The sequence below is a fragment of the Pan troglodytes genome, chromosome 9 (assembly GCF_028858775.2).
Source record: "Pan troglodytes isolate AG18354 chromosome 9, NHGRI_mPanTro3-v2.0_pri, whole genome shotgun sequence".
NCBI lineage: Eukaryota > Metazoa > Chordata > Mammalia > Primates > Hominidae > Pan > Pan troglodytes.
The window spans coordinates 94,886,177-94,903,762 of record NC_072407.2 but is presented as its reverse complement, the minus strand read 5'-3'; the positions used below and the strand labels follow the sequence as shown (position 1 = coordinate 94,903,762).

At 41.0% G+C, this 17,586-nt stretch overlaps 1 protein-coding gene across 6 annotated transcripts in view; it reads right to left on the bottom strand.

The window, feature by feature from the left end:
- Positions 1-17,586, bottom strand: part of FAT3 (FAT atypical cadherin 3) — a 677,141-nt gene that overhangs the window by 117,978 nt on the left and 541,577 nt on the right. For 4 of the 6 annotated variants that reach the window (XM_016921780.4, XM_009423966.5, XM_054662602.2 and 1 more), the window contains 4 exons: positions 16,269-16,583; positions 13,364-13,574; positions 12,878-12,946; positions 4,265-4,404 (listed from right to left, as the gene is read on the bottom strand). In XM_016921780.4, coding sequence (XP_016777269.4) covers positions 4,265-4,404; positions 12,878-12,946; positions 13,364-13,574; positions 16,269-16,583 — 735 coding nt within the window. The remainder of the gene's footprint in view (positions 1-4,264; positions 4,405-12,877; positions 12,947-13,363; positions 13,575-16,268; positions 16,584-17,586) is intronic. The other 2 variants (XM_054662603.2, XM_054662605.2) reach the window with 1 other exon arrangement.

The following is a 17,586-nucleotide window of genomic DNA, read 5'->3' as shown; positions in this document are numbered from 1 at the left end:
GAAGGCATCAGGGTGCTGGTTTAAAATCACTCCAGTGAACATTAGTCATTCTTTAGTCCAGGGAGATGCTAATTCTGGTGCCAGTTCATGGACTATCTGCTATCATTCCACAATATTAGTAGTGTAGAGAATGGGTAAGCTTTTAAAACTTGGGATAATTCTTGGGACATGGCAAGCACTAAAAAATGCCAGTTGGTTTTAGGCAAAGAGAAGACTATCAAAGAGCCACTAAAGGCGGCCATCCTGGGATGGCACGTGAGGAACTGGGAAAAACCCACTAAGATAACCTTTGGCCTGGTGTGGCCACAGAGCCCTTGACAAATTCTACCTCATGTGCACTGAGGGTGCCTTAAGGCACTGTCTTGCACTTTCCACCCCAGGATAAGTCAGAAAGTATCCAGAATAGTCCTCACTAAAGGACGGGGATGCAGCCACTGGATCTTCCACTTCATCAGAGACAGGGCTCTGATGAAGTAAAAGATCCAACATAGACTCATTTCTCACAGCAACATGTGAGGCAAACCCCATGTTTGCCTCAGAGAAGCTAACAGGTGATAGGAATAATAATAATAGCAGCAGTAGCTAGTATTAACTGAATTCTTACTACAGTTAGACCTCATGCTGATACTCTGCATTCATAAACTCATGTAATCCTCATAGCAACTCCCATGTTGTAGGTATTGGCACCTCCAAACAAGAAGATTAGGGTGCGGAGAAGTTAGGTGGCTTGCTTGAGGTGACTCATCAGTTTCGTGACAGAGTTGAGATTGGGATGCAAAATTACCTGCTACAAAGCCCATGTTGCCAAATACTAACATTGTATTATAAAAAGTATAATAATATCCCTTACAAAATAAAGAACTAGTTTATGCAGAGGCCCTTGTCCATCTTGCTAGGAGGTTTTTGTCAGTGTTGGGATGCTTTATTCTTGCGTTTAGTTCATTGGAATCTTTACAACTTAAAACCCACAGGACCTTCTTATGTTTTGTGCTCACCCTAAGGAATCTCAGGAAAGAAAAGGATGTGTGTCATTAGATATTGTAGCTCTGAGGCACATGAATTCTGTGAGAGTTGGGAGAATAGGACAAAACTGAAGGTGAGGGAAGGGTTTTCATGTAGACACAGAATCACTGAGGATCTGATTTATTTGACATTTGTGAAGCCAAGTTCAACATGTTGTTTATGGATGACTTGAACCCCATGTCATATCATGTTTTACGATTCCAAATGAACAAAGCAGAGCAAAGTTCCCAAAGGAAAACTGAACAGGTGTTTTGGGGCTACAGGACATTTATTTAGTTATATGGTGAAGGTTATCTGTTTGATGGTAGAATCATTAAGTTGCCCAGGGTCATGCATGGGAACATGCTTTCATGGTTTCCAAAAGAAATCCAGAATGCCTTTTATTTCCCAAAATGTCCTTTTGTAAAAGTGTTCTTGACACGGAGGGTGCTGACTAATTCAGAGAAGCATTCCTGCCACCACTGCTGGGAAAGCCGTGGTAAATGTGAGAGAGGCCTGGATTGGCAGGGGCTGGTGAGGTGGTCAGGCCCTAAGATAGCTCAGCAGACAGAGTAATGACTTCCTGATGGCAATACCAATGACATACAAGTATGTACTTTGGAAACTCTTAGTTCCCACTTCATAAAAAGGTCATGACTCTGGAGACACAGAGTGACTTGAATACTTTAGACAAGAAAATCTCTTGGCACCCTTCATTAACTTCCTTATCTTGGCCCTACCAAAAGGTGCCTCAAAGTTCACCTAATTCTCTAACTAATTCTAAACAGCCCTGGAGATAAGCCTAACTGTATACTAGTCACAAATAAAATAAACAAAAACAGGACTCAAACAGTGTGTACATTCAAAGTCTTGTAATACATGTTTCCATATTAACTTGAAAAAAATGAATGCATGTCAGTCGCCTGGATTTAAAACTCTGAATCACTGTGATCTTAGTACTTAGCATCTAGAACTGCTCCTAGCCTATGGTATGAACTCTAAAGATATTTGTGGAACAAATGCTGTTAAATGATTTCTCATCTGGTTCTAATAAAATTCTAAAGTAAAAGTATCATTGATAATTTTTGTTGTTGTTTTTAACATGAATCAGTTTTGTGCTTTGGAGATCCAGCATATCTGCTGCATAGACTCTGCTGAATATGTATCTACTATTCATTCACTTGTTCTAAAAATATTCAATTTTAAAAATATCCATAATTGTATTCTGGGCACACTGAATACCATTTAATTCAACTGGTATGAAACTCTGGAGAAAAGTCTGGAAATGAATATGGTTTCATGCTTTATTTGTATTTTACTCAAATATGTCTTATGTTTTTAAGTGGCACTAAAAAGTTAAGGTTGAATATGCTAAGACAAGGCTAATTTTTAAAACTTAAATTCACATTTAAAATGAATTAACACTTAAGACAGCAATACAGCAGGTGGGTTGTTTTGTATTAGTCTTTGGGGGTGCGCTTTTGGACTGTGTGGTTCTCGTAACACCTCAGCCATGGGTTCTTTCCATGTGTCTATATTTCAGCCTTGAAAATACCCTGAAACAGTATGATTTTCGATAGGGTGACCATATAATTTATCATCCCAAATGGGGCAATTTTGAGAGTTAATGGGGTCCTCGACCCTGGCTGCATGTCAGAATCACATAGGATTTCTGTGGCTGTATTTACTGAATTTCATATTTTAGAAAACTAACTTTGGTTTATTTTTACATTCCACATTCTTTGCATTTCATTTTGCTGATCAATGAACAATATATTACTTTTATATAACAATTATTAATAGTCAGTTAAAGGAAGGAGAATAATTATGCCAATGCCACAGACATAAATGGGACTCTTTAAGGCAAACAGAGTCATATGATCATCCTAGTTACTGGGAAAGGACACAGGTTGGAGGATCAGAAATTGTCTCACACTGGCTCCCGTATTATATGCAAGTCACTTCCCCTTTCTAAGGTTTCAGTTTATTCAAATGAAAAGTAAAGGAGTTGTACTAAAGTGAACCCTATTGTTTTCTTCAAATTCTACCATTCTATGATTATAAACAGATTCAAAGAAAAGAGTTGCATTATATTTTTCAAATAGTCTCAAACTAAGAGGCAGCTGGCTAGGCAAACACATGAAATATTCATCCTCTCTCCTTTATAAAACAACATAGTTGCAAATGCTTACATCATATTTAAGATGAATCAAGACTTGCTTGCTTCAGGGTTGGCAAAAATTTCATCTTCACCACCTGAAGCATTGTGTTCAGAAAGATTCTAAGGACACATCTGGGCTCAGCAGAAAAATGGGCCTTGATGAATTAGTGATGCCTTCTGGGGTTAGGGGAATCTCAGAGCGCAGCAGGGACTAAGAGAGGGGTTACAGCATACGCATGTGTGCCAGCTCTCTGCCATAACTGGCTTAGGTCTCTGGTGCTAAAAAATAAGAAAAAAAAATCTTCTCATATTTAGTACAGGTCTGCCCCATATTGTTATCTAACATTGTGCTAGTCTCAGAAAGATGTACTAAGCCACATGAGAAGCCCAAAGATTTTCTTTTCCTTCTGCTCTCAATGCCCTTTCACATGCACTCAGGTTGCAAAGTACAAGGAGCGGTCCTCGACCCTGGCTGCATGTCAGAATCACACAGGATTTCTGTGGCTGGGGTCCAGCCACGGGTGCTTTAAACCTCTCCCCACAACCAGGGGGTTCTACTATACAGACAGCAAGGACAAAGAGGCTAGAATGGCAGAAGAGAGTCAGGACACCTAGATCCCAGTCCTTTTTCTTTACTAAGGCTGTGTGACCTTGGATACATCACTTAGCTTATCTAAGTCTATAAATGAATTTGGACTCTTAGGTATTCTTTAGCTATAACTTTCTGTGACTAAAAAAAATGAGGAGGTAAAGAATAACATGGTGTGTTAACTCAAGCATTATAGATGTCCTTCTCTTTGTAAATTCAAGGAAAGTTGACTTTATTGTCAAACAGATAAATCTACAGTAGATGATCAGGAAAGAAACACGCATGACTTTTCCATGCATGATCAATCACAACTTCTTGAAAGTGGCAGCTAAGTCCTATGATATCATCTATAGAATCCCTTTTCTCACTTGTTCTTGAAAATGATTTTTTTTTAAACACTAGAAAACCATCGACATAATTTACTACTTCCATTACATTTTTTTTCATTGCTTGCACCCCTGACTTTGGCAGCTCTTTCAGCATTCCTGCTATTCAGTAATTTAACATCTCACCTGAGTGACAGCAACATTTGTCCCATCGGTGACTTCCACACTCATATTATAGATGGACCTCTGCTCTGCATCCAAAGGTTTTGCGATGACAATTGTCCCAACACCCTTCTCTGCATCAAAAGCGCTGTCAAAATTCCCCCCTGATGATTTCACAGAAACATGAAATTAGCAAATCTGATAACTTATTACATGCATTATATCATATATCTTTAAAGGGAGCTCTTATACAGAAATTTTTTTGACAGGCATCCCTATGGCTCAATTTTGTACATCTTAAATGGGACCTCTTTATTTCTAACTTGATTCATAGTTCAAAACACAGCCTCTACAATGCATAACAAATGTCACGAAAAAGGAATGTAGTGCAAAGAAAAACCTCAGCAGTAATGTTAGAGTAGTGAAGCATAAACTGACTCCATTAAATATTTAGAAACCTAAAGGTCCTTCAACTTCTTGTGGCTTCTGCATTAGAAATTTGTAGATCTTTTTGTTTTTTCCAAAGTAGATTAAATTCCAAGTAAATAAATAGTCCAATTATTATTAATAGAATGAGTAGACATTTAAAATCTATTCCAGGATTGATGGTAAACATTTGGCTGCTAGAATTCAGATTCCCTTAATTAAACGTCAGAAATAAAATTATGAATTCTAAACAGTAAAAAAAGCAAAAAAATTTCATATTAAAAATTCTATATCTGCAAGCTGGGATATTTATAGAAATACTTATTTTGCCATCTTGGTAGTGTAAATTATTTTTCTCCTAAAAAGGCAGAAAGCCTAGGGAGAGTCACAAAATAAAATTGGGAAAGAAGTAGAAGAAAACATCAGCTTATATAACACCAGATTACAAAACAATTTACATGAAAGTTTAGAAAACTTTACTTTCCTCTCAACCCCCTGGCCACATATAACTCACAGTCTGTGAGTGATTTGCTTAAGACAACACTGCCATTGTTGAAATCACTGCTGATGTTTCTACCTCTGGGAACCAAAGTGTGGTTTATGATCTTCCCAAAATGAAAGATTTTTTTGAGGGGGAGAAAAATAACGGTATGTATGTGGGAACAATTTTAATTAAGCATGTGTGTATGTTCACAAGCTCTATTTCTTTTGGCCTGAAATTTCATGGTGTTGATTTTGTTCTCAGACAGTAATTTTATTTAACTACAGCATATAGGGCAATGTATTTATTGAATTTCATATTTTAGAAAACTAACTTTGGTTTATTTTTACATTCCACATCCTTTGCATTTCATTTTGCTGATCAATGAACAATATATTACTTTTATATAACAGTTATGAATAGTCAGTTAAGGGAAGGAGAATTTTACCTGAATTACTAGAATCTGATGTACAATGACATGGAATAAATAATATGGTTTACTTAAAAAAAACCTGGCCATATATATATTTCAAATACTTATTGCTTGCAGCTGTCATATACACTTAAGATTATTTAATTGCAAGAGAGAATATAATTGCCCTTGACATTTAATTAAAGTTACGGAGATACGAGAGTATCAGAGAATTGCTTGGAGATTATATACTTTTTTAAAAATTTCATCTAAAAAGAGACTCATCTTCCAATTAATATCTTTAATTGATTTGATGAGGAGCACTAAATATTAACTCCGAAAAAATTGTTTGAAGATAGGATAAGGAGAGAGCGGGGAGTCTAGGCTGAAAAGGGAAGCAAGCCTTAGGTCACCATTTCTTATTCAAAGGGAATGTTTCATGTTGATAACAACATGAAATAAAATGGAAGGCTGATTTGAGTGTCTTGAAAAACCATCTTCATGAGCAAAAGAGAAAAAAAACATGATCATTTGCTATTAAGCGGTACATTCTGAGAGAAAATTTGCCATGGAAACTTTCAAAGAAAGGACATAAAATTGCCTCATAAGTCCTGTATGGAAGGAAAGATGAGAATGTAACTTCTCAGGTTGTTTCTAGTGGGTATTAAATCCCATTTTAAATCACATTTAGAATGTTTTCTTTACCAAAATGTTAACTTTCTTAAATCTTTGGGTCATGATATTATTTGGAGGTGGGGGAAGGAGTCATCCTCTAATGTTGATTATTTTAAAATGTGAAAATGTGTGAGTCAAGTCAAAATAAAGATTATGCAAATTATAAAACTTTAGTTTGCTCCAGTTTAAAGATGATTAAAAATAAAATTTAGAGAACCAGCAAGCATAGATTCCAGTTTGAGTTACTGTTTAAATGGGGCAGTCCAATTTGCTCTCTCTCACTGAATTTGACTCACATTTTCCCCAGGGCCCTGTATAAAAATACATAATCATCGCATGTGCTTAGCGGTATAACATTTACATATGGCATATAGAGTGTGTGCTTTTTCTTAGTCGTTTTTCATATCAAATACCATTTTTGGCTAATTTTATGTTTTTTTTTTTTTTTTTTACAGTTCTCTCTCTTCCTGTGTGTGTTCATATATGTATTTGTGTGTGTATGTGTATGTGTATGTGTATATCTCCCTCAAATTCTTTAGAACAGAAACCTCTAAAGGGACAGGGGAGACAGACCAAGAGCAGAGCCAAGAGCACTTGAAGGAGAGCCTACAAACTATGTCTCTCAGCTTACCAATATAGCTAGCAGCCTCGGACGCTCATTTCCAGGACATTTGCTCCTAGTTAAACTAAGATTTAATGTAAAACAAAATCTTCCATGAGTTTTAAAATGAATTTCTGACAAGGGACACAGAATCTAGACCAGCAGTTTACCATCAACCCTCACACAATTTAATAACCTACCACTTAAGCATCCCATTTCATAAACGACTCCATATCTCTCCCCCAGGTCTCATTTTTCAGGCTCCCTTTTAGCCTGAAAGTGATTTCATTTTCATAGGAAACCACGTCCAAATCGTCCAGGGTGAGAATATCAAATGCAAGGAGTCCATTTTCACTAGCAGCATTCCGCTTAAACAAGGTGTGCTTCCTCAGAGCCAGTAACAGAACATGCAAAGCCAGAGTGTGTTCAGTGCAGCAGCGTTAGGCTCAACAAAAGGTGGGGAGGAGGGAGGACACCGCAGAGCTGGTCTGAGTTTCAACAAAATGGGAAATTAGAAAAGCCACAGCCTGAGTGTTGCTGCAGGGGTGTGCGGCAGAGATGGTTAAAAGCGAGGTTGTGAACAGCCCACATAACAGATAATTCACATCAGGGACGTGTCTCTTTGACCATTTTCGGTCAAGACAGGTGTAATAGAGTAAACAAAGAGCAGATGAGGCACAATGGATTTCTATTGGATTCTAAAGTTAAACATCCCAAGTAGGAATGTCCCAAAAGGCTTTAAAGATGGGACATAAATGGAAATATTTTGAGCCAGCAGCTACTGCTTAAATATGCTGGGCATTGGAGCACTGGGCCGTAATTCAGTCTAGTTTTTCTTTAAAGAAGGGTACGAAGCACCTCTGTCCCTCCATAAAGACACCCAATGGTGAGAATCACACAGCTTCCCCTTTAGAGAGCTTCCAGGTCCCTCCCCTAGCATATGATTCTTTTCCACTCCACATATAATTGTAAAAATACCAACCCACATCTAGTTGTCACCAAGGGGAAGGTGTTATGTGAGCAGCTTCCAGAACACGGAGCTGCCGAATCTCAATGAATTCAGGGAGTTGTGCACAAGCTGTTGATTCAGGTTCCGCATGTACACTGAACTTAAGAAAAAATGCTAAACACCAGTTACAATTTGATCTTGAAAATGCTAAACACCAATTATCGTTTTCCCCTAATTTTCTGCCTTGAAATGAAAGCAAGCACAGTACCTGGCTGAAAAGGATATTTACTTGGAAGACAGGGGACACCAGGTGGAGGTCAGGAAAAAGTGGCTGGAAAGAAAATCTCTTCTAGAATCGAGTTTAGGATTCATTTTCTTAAAACTATTAATAGTATATGAAGTGTTTCTAGGCTTCTTCTTATTTTCCTGAAGTTTCTACAGATGTGCTCCTATGGACCAGACTGTTGCTATGGAAAAATGAGAGGCTTACTTGGGATCAAATTAGGGAAAAGGGGCAGAATAGGGGAAATGAAGTGTTTGATGTCAGTTGAATGACTTGGAGCAAGGGTCACCCTGATGAAGGAGCAGCTGTAATAGAAATGACATATGAATATGGTTTCTCTCCATATCACTGGGTAAGAGTCTTTCGCTAGAGAAATACAGCCACCTGATTAGGGAAGACCCAGAGGTGTCCAAGCTCTAGTTGAAGAACAAGGCTGCTGCTAGTCCTACCAGAGACTTCAACGGGCCTACTTCATTCATCTCTAAATAAGCGATGGCTCCACTGGGGACAAGGTTCAAGAAAGACAGGCAAAAGCTTATGACACAGCAGCAGCCTGGAGCCCAAAGTTTGAAGGAACCTATGACAAATGAAGGGTCAAAGCAGCCTTCCTGCAACACAGAAAGACATTGCAACTGGAGTTGGAACTACGTTCTATCACTCACCAACAGAGAAACATTTTCAAAGAGCAGCCTTACAGTAGGCGAGATAAAGAAAGATATTTTAGGTGCTTACTATTTACAAAGAAAACTATTTTTCTCCCCTAAGTCAGGTGAAAAGCTAAAAAATGGGTGACAGCACCCCCCCATCCATCTGCAGGTAAAGACGAACTGTCTCAGGTGTGTAATAAAGGTGGCCTTCTCTATTGAAATATTTGCCAACAGAATAAAGATACAGGGACTGAACTGTGAACCAGATTGCCTGCACATTAGAGAGTCTGTAAATCAAGGAGCTGTGGAGTTGAAATCATAGTCCCCTGAGAAGTGTGAAGATATGTGATAAAGCCACAAAGGATTATGGGTTATTTGTGTTCCCTTCACTTTCTTTCCCTTTTAACACAGAGAAGGAACATGCTGTGCGTTGGGCTGTTTAAACACAGAACAGCTGAACTTTATTATGTTTCCTTTTAATTACAGCTTTCTTAACTCAGTTACAAGTAGGGCTTCTGTTTCTGGAAGCTGAAAAGTCTCACTGCATAACATTGTAAGCAGTGGTCTCCTTGGAGGCACAAGAAAGTGTGTGACAGATCCTCGATGCAAGGGTCCAGGCTTGGAACAAAATCTTGCTTGCTACCCAGCTTTTGTGAATTCATATCATGGTGGGAGACAAAGAAATGCAGTTAAGCAAGAATTGGCTAGATTTGGAAATGCAGAAATGGGGCGACTTTACTCTCAGGGGAAAAGCATGCTGAAACACTATTTCTGCTCACTTAATGAGAATTTATTAGTTATAGCATTAGTAAGCTGTAAGTGTCATGCCAAGATGATGTCTTCTCTGTAACTCAGTGTCTCTTTAGGTGTCTGCAAGCACTGGGTCTATAATGGAGCCAAATTCTCACTCCCTTGGAAGAGTCATAGAGTATTTACCTAGGCAAGGCCCATACTTATATCTGAGACCTCATTTCAGATCCATGCTGATATTACATACCTAGTGCCTATTCCAGGCATTCACTGCTATGTTTCTTAAGCATTGAGGCGCATTGTTGCCTCTTTCCTCTGTATGTTAGCTTGGCCAAAAAAGATGCTTACGTAAGGAGGAAGGGAACAGAGAGATGAGAGTTTCCATGGCTGAAGATAAATACGCAGGAAATCTTGAGAGCGAGAATAAAACATCTGAATATGATAAAGGAAACAATAGGTATTTAAAGAAGGGGAAAGATGTTGTCAGCAGATTGAGAAAAAATGACTCTGATGGATTAGAAAGATTTTCAAAAGGAGGATTTGGTGGAACGTGGACCATATCAATACTGAAGTAACCAGCACCTGGGAAAAGGATTTTACTTCTGCGCTGAAATAAAGATTTGGTGTTTCAAGATGTTGTTGGCTGGATGTGGGGATGGAAATAAAATCATGTTCTGTTTGGGCATCTGGCCCAGTAAGTTCAATTTGGAAAAGAAGCTTGGCTAGATGTTACCTGATTTACAGTGAAATCTCTGTGATGGAAGCATCCAGACCAGAGGGACAACCCTGTAGGTCCTCATTCAGAGACCTACAAGTGCACTGAAACTGAAGGCAGTCTCTAGGAAAAGTATAGCATTTAGAAATACACCAATGAAGAAACATGAAAACTGATGCCATGTTCTTGATGATGGATCCTGGGTCTATATTTAAGGTAGCTTAAAGGGACTCCTTCCAGGGAGAGCTCTCATCTGTAAACTGCCTCTCTCTTCTTGGACCAATGATGTTTCTATTTTGTCAAAGGTGCATAGTGTGTAGGTTGCCGTGGCCAGTAGCACAGTGGAAGGTCACACTGACTCTGAGTAGGTTCCAGGAGGCATCAGTAGGGTTAGCGTAGTGGCTGCCTGGGGTATCTCCATCATTCACCATAGTTTATTCCACTCATCCTGGGTTGGTAGCAACAGAGGTTTTGGCAGGAGGAAGGAATGAGGACACATGGGCCTTAACCATAGGGGTTAAGAGTGGAGACAGGATAAGCACAAATGAAAACATACAGCAGCACTCATCATGCTGACATGAGAAACTTGCAAATCAGGTTACATGCAGTACTGCTAGGTATGCTTACCTACAGACAGTGACACACACACATGCAGGAATGATGAAGAGTTGCAAGCCTGACCTGGATAACTAGGGTCAGGCAGCTGGTGAGACTGACCATTACAGAAAGGCATGCCAGTAGGATTTCAAAAGCAGAGTACAAGTGAGGGCATCCCAGGGCACATGGGTGGTAGGTGGGATGTACTACGGGTCAGCAGGTTGAGTGCATGGATCATGCCAGGGAGAGATGTGACACTGTCAGGCTGTAGAGGTGCTTGGACACTGGAGTGTTCAAGGAGGAGGGAGAAAAATCAGTGGCTGATGAGAAAGAGCAACTCATCTAATCTCAGGACAGCACACTAGACATTCTGTTGCCTATTTGGTTTCTGCTACACTCTCCTTTAGGCTTTTTTTTTTTTTTTTGAGACAGAGTCTTGCTCTGTTGCCCAGGCTGCTGGAGTACAGTGATGCAATCTTGGCTCACTGCAACCTCCACCTCCCGGGTTCAAGCAATTCTCCTGCCTCAGCCTCCCCAGTAGCTGGGATTACAGGCACCCGCCATCATGCCCAGCTAATTTTTGTATTTTTAGTAGAGACGGGGTTTCGCCATGTTGGACACGTTGGTCTCGAACTTCTGACCTCAAGTGATCCACCCACCTCAGCCTCCCCAAGTGTTGAGATTACAGGCGTGAGCCACTGTGCCCGGCTAAAAATCACTATTGCACATGTCTCTGGACACCCGGCACTAAGGGCACGTGTTAGAACTGAATTGCACTTCCTGTGACTCTGGGGGTGGAAGTGAAGAAATCATTAAAGGTGACTGTACAGAAAACCAGACCATGACTACGTGCAACCCTTTGTGGTGCCAAGAAAGAAGAAACTGCATCAGATAATATCTTAATGAGCTGAAAATTACTAAGAAGATAAAGAAATGGAGACCCCTTTCATGGATCAGAAGAAGTTTCATTTCAAATATGTTGAGTAGCAATGAAGAAAGAAGTGAAAGCTTGCTGTGAGGATGCCTATGTACAGGATGGCATGATTAATACCAAGTAAGTAAAACAAAAATGTTCCACCATCATTTCATCAAATGAAACACGTAGAAAACAGCTCTTTGCTTTTTGGAAGTTCAGAGGACTCTCTATAGAGGTTTGACTGCGGGCCATGGGGCGTTCTTTTTCTGTGCCTTGTTAAAACCGCTGTGGAACTTTCTAAATGCTTTTCCCAAGTACAGCCATTCCTGGAGGGGAGAGGCAGGTTCCTGCCCATCCTATCCAGGCAGTGCCATGGGGAAGGAAATGATTCCCCCAGACCGACTCTCTCCTGGATCCCCTGCCTCCCACAGAGAAGCGTGGGAAGTCAGCTTTAGCTCAACCCAGTGTCGGATTGGGCGACACACACTCTCCCCTGTTTTAGCAACAGCCTGTTTTGTTTCCTGGTCCTGGGCACTCATTTCCTCTCCAGCGCCTCTCCCTGCTGGTTTGTCAAGGGCCATAGGGCTGTTTTGCCCTTTCCTTTTGCAGCCTGGCGTGCTTGCTTGCTTTCTTTCAAGGAATTTAAAGGTTGGCTCCCAGGGTCTATCCTGCATGCTTCCATCTGCTTCCTCTATTCGGCTTGCGGGGGAGGCTGACTGGCTATATATCTAGGTTCCATTTCCTGCCCTTCCTCTTATGGACGACAGCCAGGGGACTCTCCTGATGGGGCTTTTGGTGCATGAATGGTACTACCGCTGCAAAACAGAGGGGCTGAAATACATTTTAATTTCTTTTTCCATTGGAAAAGGCCCAGTTAAATAAACCAACCTACAAAAAGATAAAAACAAAACAACAAAAAGCCCACATACCTCAAAAGCAAAGAAATAAAAGTCAAAACAACCCCCCCCTCCAAAAAAAATCCAAACCCTATCAAACCTCAAACAAAGAAGTCATTGGATACAAGTAATGCAATAGTTGTTAGAGGCATATATGAAATCTGTGGGCTGCACTTCAGCCTGTCACAGGCAGTTATGAAAGATGTAATTCAATTTGCTTTAAAAAAAAAAACCGTAAAAGGCAGATTGGATAGCTGTATTTTAGCAAATGTGTTTGCACTAAGGGTACCTTCTGTTGAACAGTTCTGCCCACAAGCTGTCTGTAGAATATAGAACATCTCTCGAGCATGCTTGCCACCTTGAAGCAGGGCAGTCGGGAGCAGAAAAAAAAAAAGAACAGAATGCAGAAAAAAGGTGAAGAAAAAGAGAGAAATGAAGGACAGCAAGTCTAGTACCATCAATACATTTAGAAATGAGATTAGCCAAGTGTGACAATAGAATTTAAATGACACACAGAAAGACATTAAGATTGCAGTAAATAACGTACTATGGAAAATCCAGCCAGAGAGCACTTTCGGTTCAGCTTAGCTACAGAGTTGGAACGAAAGCACAGGTCGATTATTCACTTTACTGGCTCTTTTGCATTCCAGCACTATACATCTTTTAATCTTGGCACTAATTGTTAGCTTTTTGCTTTCTTTCTTTTTTTTTTTTTCCTAGTTGCTTCAGTCAATTATTACATTGCATGATACTGCTCTGTAAGACTCGAACTTACCAACTATGTCAAACCACAGAGGGGTGTTAGCTGGCTGCACAGACACCACCCCTACAATTTCAGTCACTCTATCACTTTCCATGACTGTGAAGTTATAAAACGGCTCATCGAAGGTCAATGGTATAGGTGAAGGGGGTGGTTTCTTAATCCATTCAATGTGGAGGCGGGCCGTGGAGGATTTCTGTGGGCGCCCATTGTCCACTGCCTTTATCTACTCACACAGGGAGAGAAGAGAAAGATGTCTCAGACCTCTGATTGTTGTAGAGTTTGGATCTGTCACTCATGTTGCTGGGCCAAGAGTCCATCTTCAACACAGTGTCAGCAAGGGGAAGAAAGGAGCAGAGGTCTGGGGAGTAAAGACTTGGGAATGGAGGGGAACAACCCAGTCATGTGCAGACCTTGACTCTGGCTCTCTGGACCACAGTCAACTTTACAGATATTGAGACCTTGAAAGACAAATGCTGCACTTACAGTTTGTGGTGATTTGTGGGCCTGAATAATAGTTATATGAATAGAAATAGCTAATTTGATTCCTGAGAGCATGATCCTAAGCCTCACCTCTGGTGGTGATATGTGAAAGGGAAGAAAGTGCATTGTGAAACCTTATATATGTGTGAATGATACGTGCAGAAGTGTGTGTGTGCATGTGTATGTGTGTGGTTGTGTTTTGCAGTGTGTGGTTGTGTTTCGCAGCTCCTCCCTTCTGCTATATGTGATTGATAGCAGCACAGGATCCCAGGAGCAAGATAGAGTGGGCTGGGAAAGGGAGTAGCCTGGAGCTAGCTGCCTTGAGGCCCTTCAGTTCTGCCACCTGCAAAAAGGTAACAGAGAACTCTCTCGATAGCACAGTCCCTGGAGGCAGCGTGGAAGGGAAGACAGGGCTAATGACTCTCCTCTGTGGTCATAATTAGCTGATATAAGGGCTGAGGAAGCAAGTCTCCCTGCCCAGCTGGGCAGGGTGAAGAGTCCAGGTGAACCCTGGACTCAAATGGGAGGGTCAAAAGCTCCAAGAAGCAAAAGCCAAAACAAAACAAAAATAAAAATAAATTTTTAAAAGGACTTTCAAGTATTACGTTTAAAAAATAACATAGGAACATAACTGATAGCTATAGCCCTTCGAAACAGTGACAATGCATAGCACCCTCATGCTATGTGTTCATGGATGATTGCTTTGCCCTAGAAACTCCCTGTGGGGTGAGAAAACTTGAGGATACATGTCTTAAGCCAGGTTCCCCCAGGAGCTAAGACAGGCATTTGAGTACAAATGGTTTTTTTTGGTGGGGAAGTGCTCTCAGGAGAAAGAGAATAGAGGTCAGGGTGGGCAGGGTAGGAGTTAAACCAGGATGTGGTCCTGGCTGACCAGAGGGATCCCATGGGGAGCTCTGAACCATTAATTGCACCAGAATTGAATCCACTTTGAGGCAAGGGGATTGGACTTTTGCATCTGGGTGTCAGTCAGCCAGTGGCTGTGGGCTGCTAGACTGGAGGCTTGGAATGTAGACTCTCTTTCACCAAGAATCATCCAAGGATGATTCTCTGGAGAACAGGGCAGCTGTGAGCCATTGACAGCCAATACTTGCAGTCTGAGAATGGGATTGGGGCAGGACACCAACAGTATCCACTTGAATCTATCCAGTCCTCAGATTCCCAAACTGCAAGTCTCACATAGCTGCAATGGCACACAGCACATCAGAGCTTCTAACAGTAGATGCAGAGCTGGTGTTTTACTATATTTTTTTCCTCTGCCCACTGTTCTGGACACATAACTGAGCACAGCAAGGAGCCCACGTCTAGACCACAGGAGAGAAAGGATAAATCAAGGGACTCAGGCCATCGTTTAAAATAATAAAGGACAGACCTAGCAGAGAAGGATAAAGACAAAGAGAAGAGTGGTGGATGGTGCCTTTTTTTTTTTTTGAGACAGAGTCTTGCTCTGTCACCCAGGCTGGAGTGCAGTGGCGTGGTCTCGGCTCACTGCAACCTCTGCCTCCCGGGTTCAAGTGATTCTCCTGCTTCAGCCTCCTGAGCAGCTGGGATTACAGGCACACACCACCATGCCCAGCTAATTTTTTATATTTTTGGTAGAGATGGGGTTTTACCATGTTGGCCAGGCTGGTCTCAAACTCCTGACCTCAAGTGATCCGCCTGCCTCGGCCTCCCAAAGTGCTGGGATTACAGGCATGAACCACCGCGCCTTTGTTGGGACCCTGGACCATGCTCATTGCTTGTAAGGATACCAGCTGCCTTTCTGGAATAGGTACTACCTGGCTAAAGTGGTTGGGGTCAGGGGAGCACACTGGCACTGTAGATACAGGAGCTTTAAGTTTCTACATGACATGGTGCCCGTGCTTGTTTTTACTTTTCTAATTTAATAAAAAATTCAGTCACTTTATACTTGAGTTTTCTCAGTTTTTATGGAATAAACATCATTGTGATTTGTGTCTCACAATTTCCACAGCTATATCCATGCTCTATCACATTGTTGATAATTTCAAAAGTTGTTTTCTATGGGAAGTCTCGGGGACATGTTGAGAGATATGTTCAGTGGTGGGTAGGATGTGTTGCCCTGCTGTTCCCCTACTGCTAGTTTGCATCTATGTTCAGCACTTTGAGGATGATTTAGGGCTGCAGAAAGAGTGGTTGAGTATGTGGTGAAACAGGCTGTGGCCTGGGAATGGGGGAAAATGCTGACAGGACACAACCAAAGGAAATTGTCTCGTCATTTAAGAATATCAATGAAACAGGCAAGAGTTCTCACCTGCACTTGCCTCCCAGAAAGAACCCTTCCACAGCTGTGTGGCTTCACTTTTTACTCTAAAGATTTATTGCTCAAAGGAGTATACTTGAATAAGAACATAACCACTTCCCCCCATCTGCTGTGCTGCTGGAGTTTGGAAGATCTTACCGTTAGGATGTCATAACTGCCTGCTGTAAACTGCTTTCTAGAAGAAACCATCCCAGTTTTAGGGTCAATAAAGAACTTTCCGTCATCATTCCCATCCACAATACTGTAGGAGATTTCTGCGTTGGGGCCCTCATCTCTATCAAATGCAAAAGCCCTGTAAATCGGTTCTCCTCTCTTCTTTCGGTCACGTTCTGGCAGCTTGATCTGGTAGACCTTCTCTGGGAACTGGGGCTTGTTGTCATTTTCATCTAGAACCTGAACCACCACCCAAATGGTTGACTGTTTTGGAGAGGGACCACCATCTGTCACAGTCACCTGAAAAAGAGAGTATGATGTGATCAGAAAGGAGAAAATTATTCTTGCTATTACATGTTAACCTATGGGTGTTTCTTCTAATGCACGGACAATGCTATCCTATCCAAATTCTTTTAGTATTCATTTTCTTCTCTTTTTTCATCTTTCTATAGATTGAATTGTGTCCCCCTTAAAATTCATATATTGATGCTCTAACTGCCCATATGTGGTTATTAAGGTTAAATGAGATCATAAGGATTGAGTCCTGATCTGACAGAACTCATGTCCCTATAAAAGACAAAGAAACACTAGAGATCCCAATCTCTCTCTGCCATGTGAACACACAAAAGAAGGTAGCTGTCTGCAAGCCAGGAAGAGAGCCCACACCACAAAATGAGCCCTGCTGGAATGTTGACCTTGGACTTTCCAGTCTTCATGCTATAGTCTGAATGTAACCCTTCAAAATTCATATGTTAAAACCTAATTTCCAATGCAATAGTATTAGGAGGTGGGGCCTTTAGGTGGTGATTAGATCATGAGGATCAAACCCTCATGAATGAGATTAGTGCCCTTCGAAAGAGGCTGTGAAGGCTTGCTTGTCCCTTCCACCATATGAGGACATGACCAGAAGGCACCATCTAGGAGGAACAAGCTATCACTAGACACTGAATCTGCTAGTGCCTTGATTTTAGACTTCCCAGCTTCCAGAATTGTGAACAATAAATTTCTGTTCTTTAAGCCATCCAGCCTATGGTATTTTATTACAGCAACCAGAGCAGACTAAGACACATCTCCATGTTAAGATTTGATTTTTACATTGTCATTGAACAAAAGGAAAACTATGATATATGTTCCACTGTTTGATGTCTGATTTTAAGTACATTACAATGTCTTTAACAATTGCAAAATATTTTTCTATTTCTCTCTGGAAAATGGGAGGGGGATGTACACCTCTCTCCATGTCACTATGATGCTGTTCTCATGTGTGCCTGTGAAAATTGAGATAGAAAAGAGTAATGAAGAG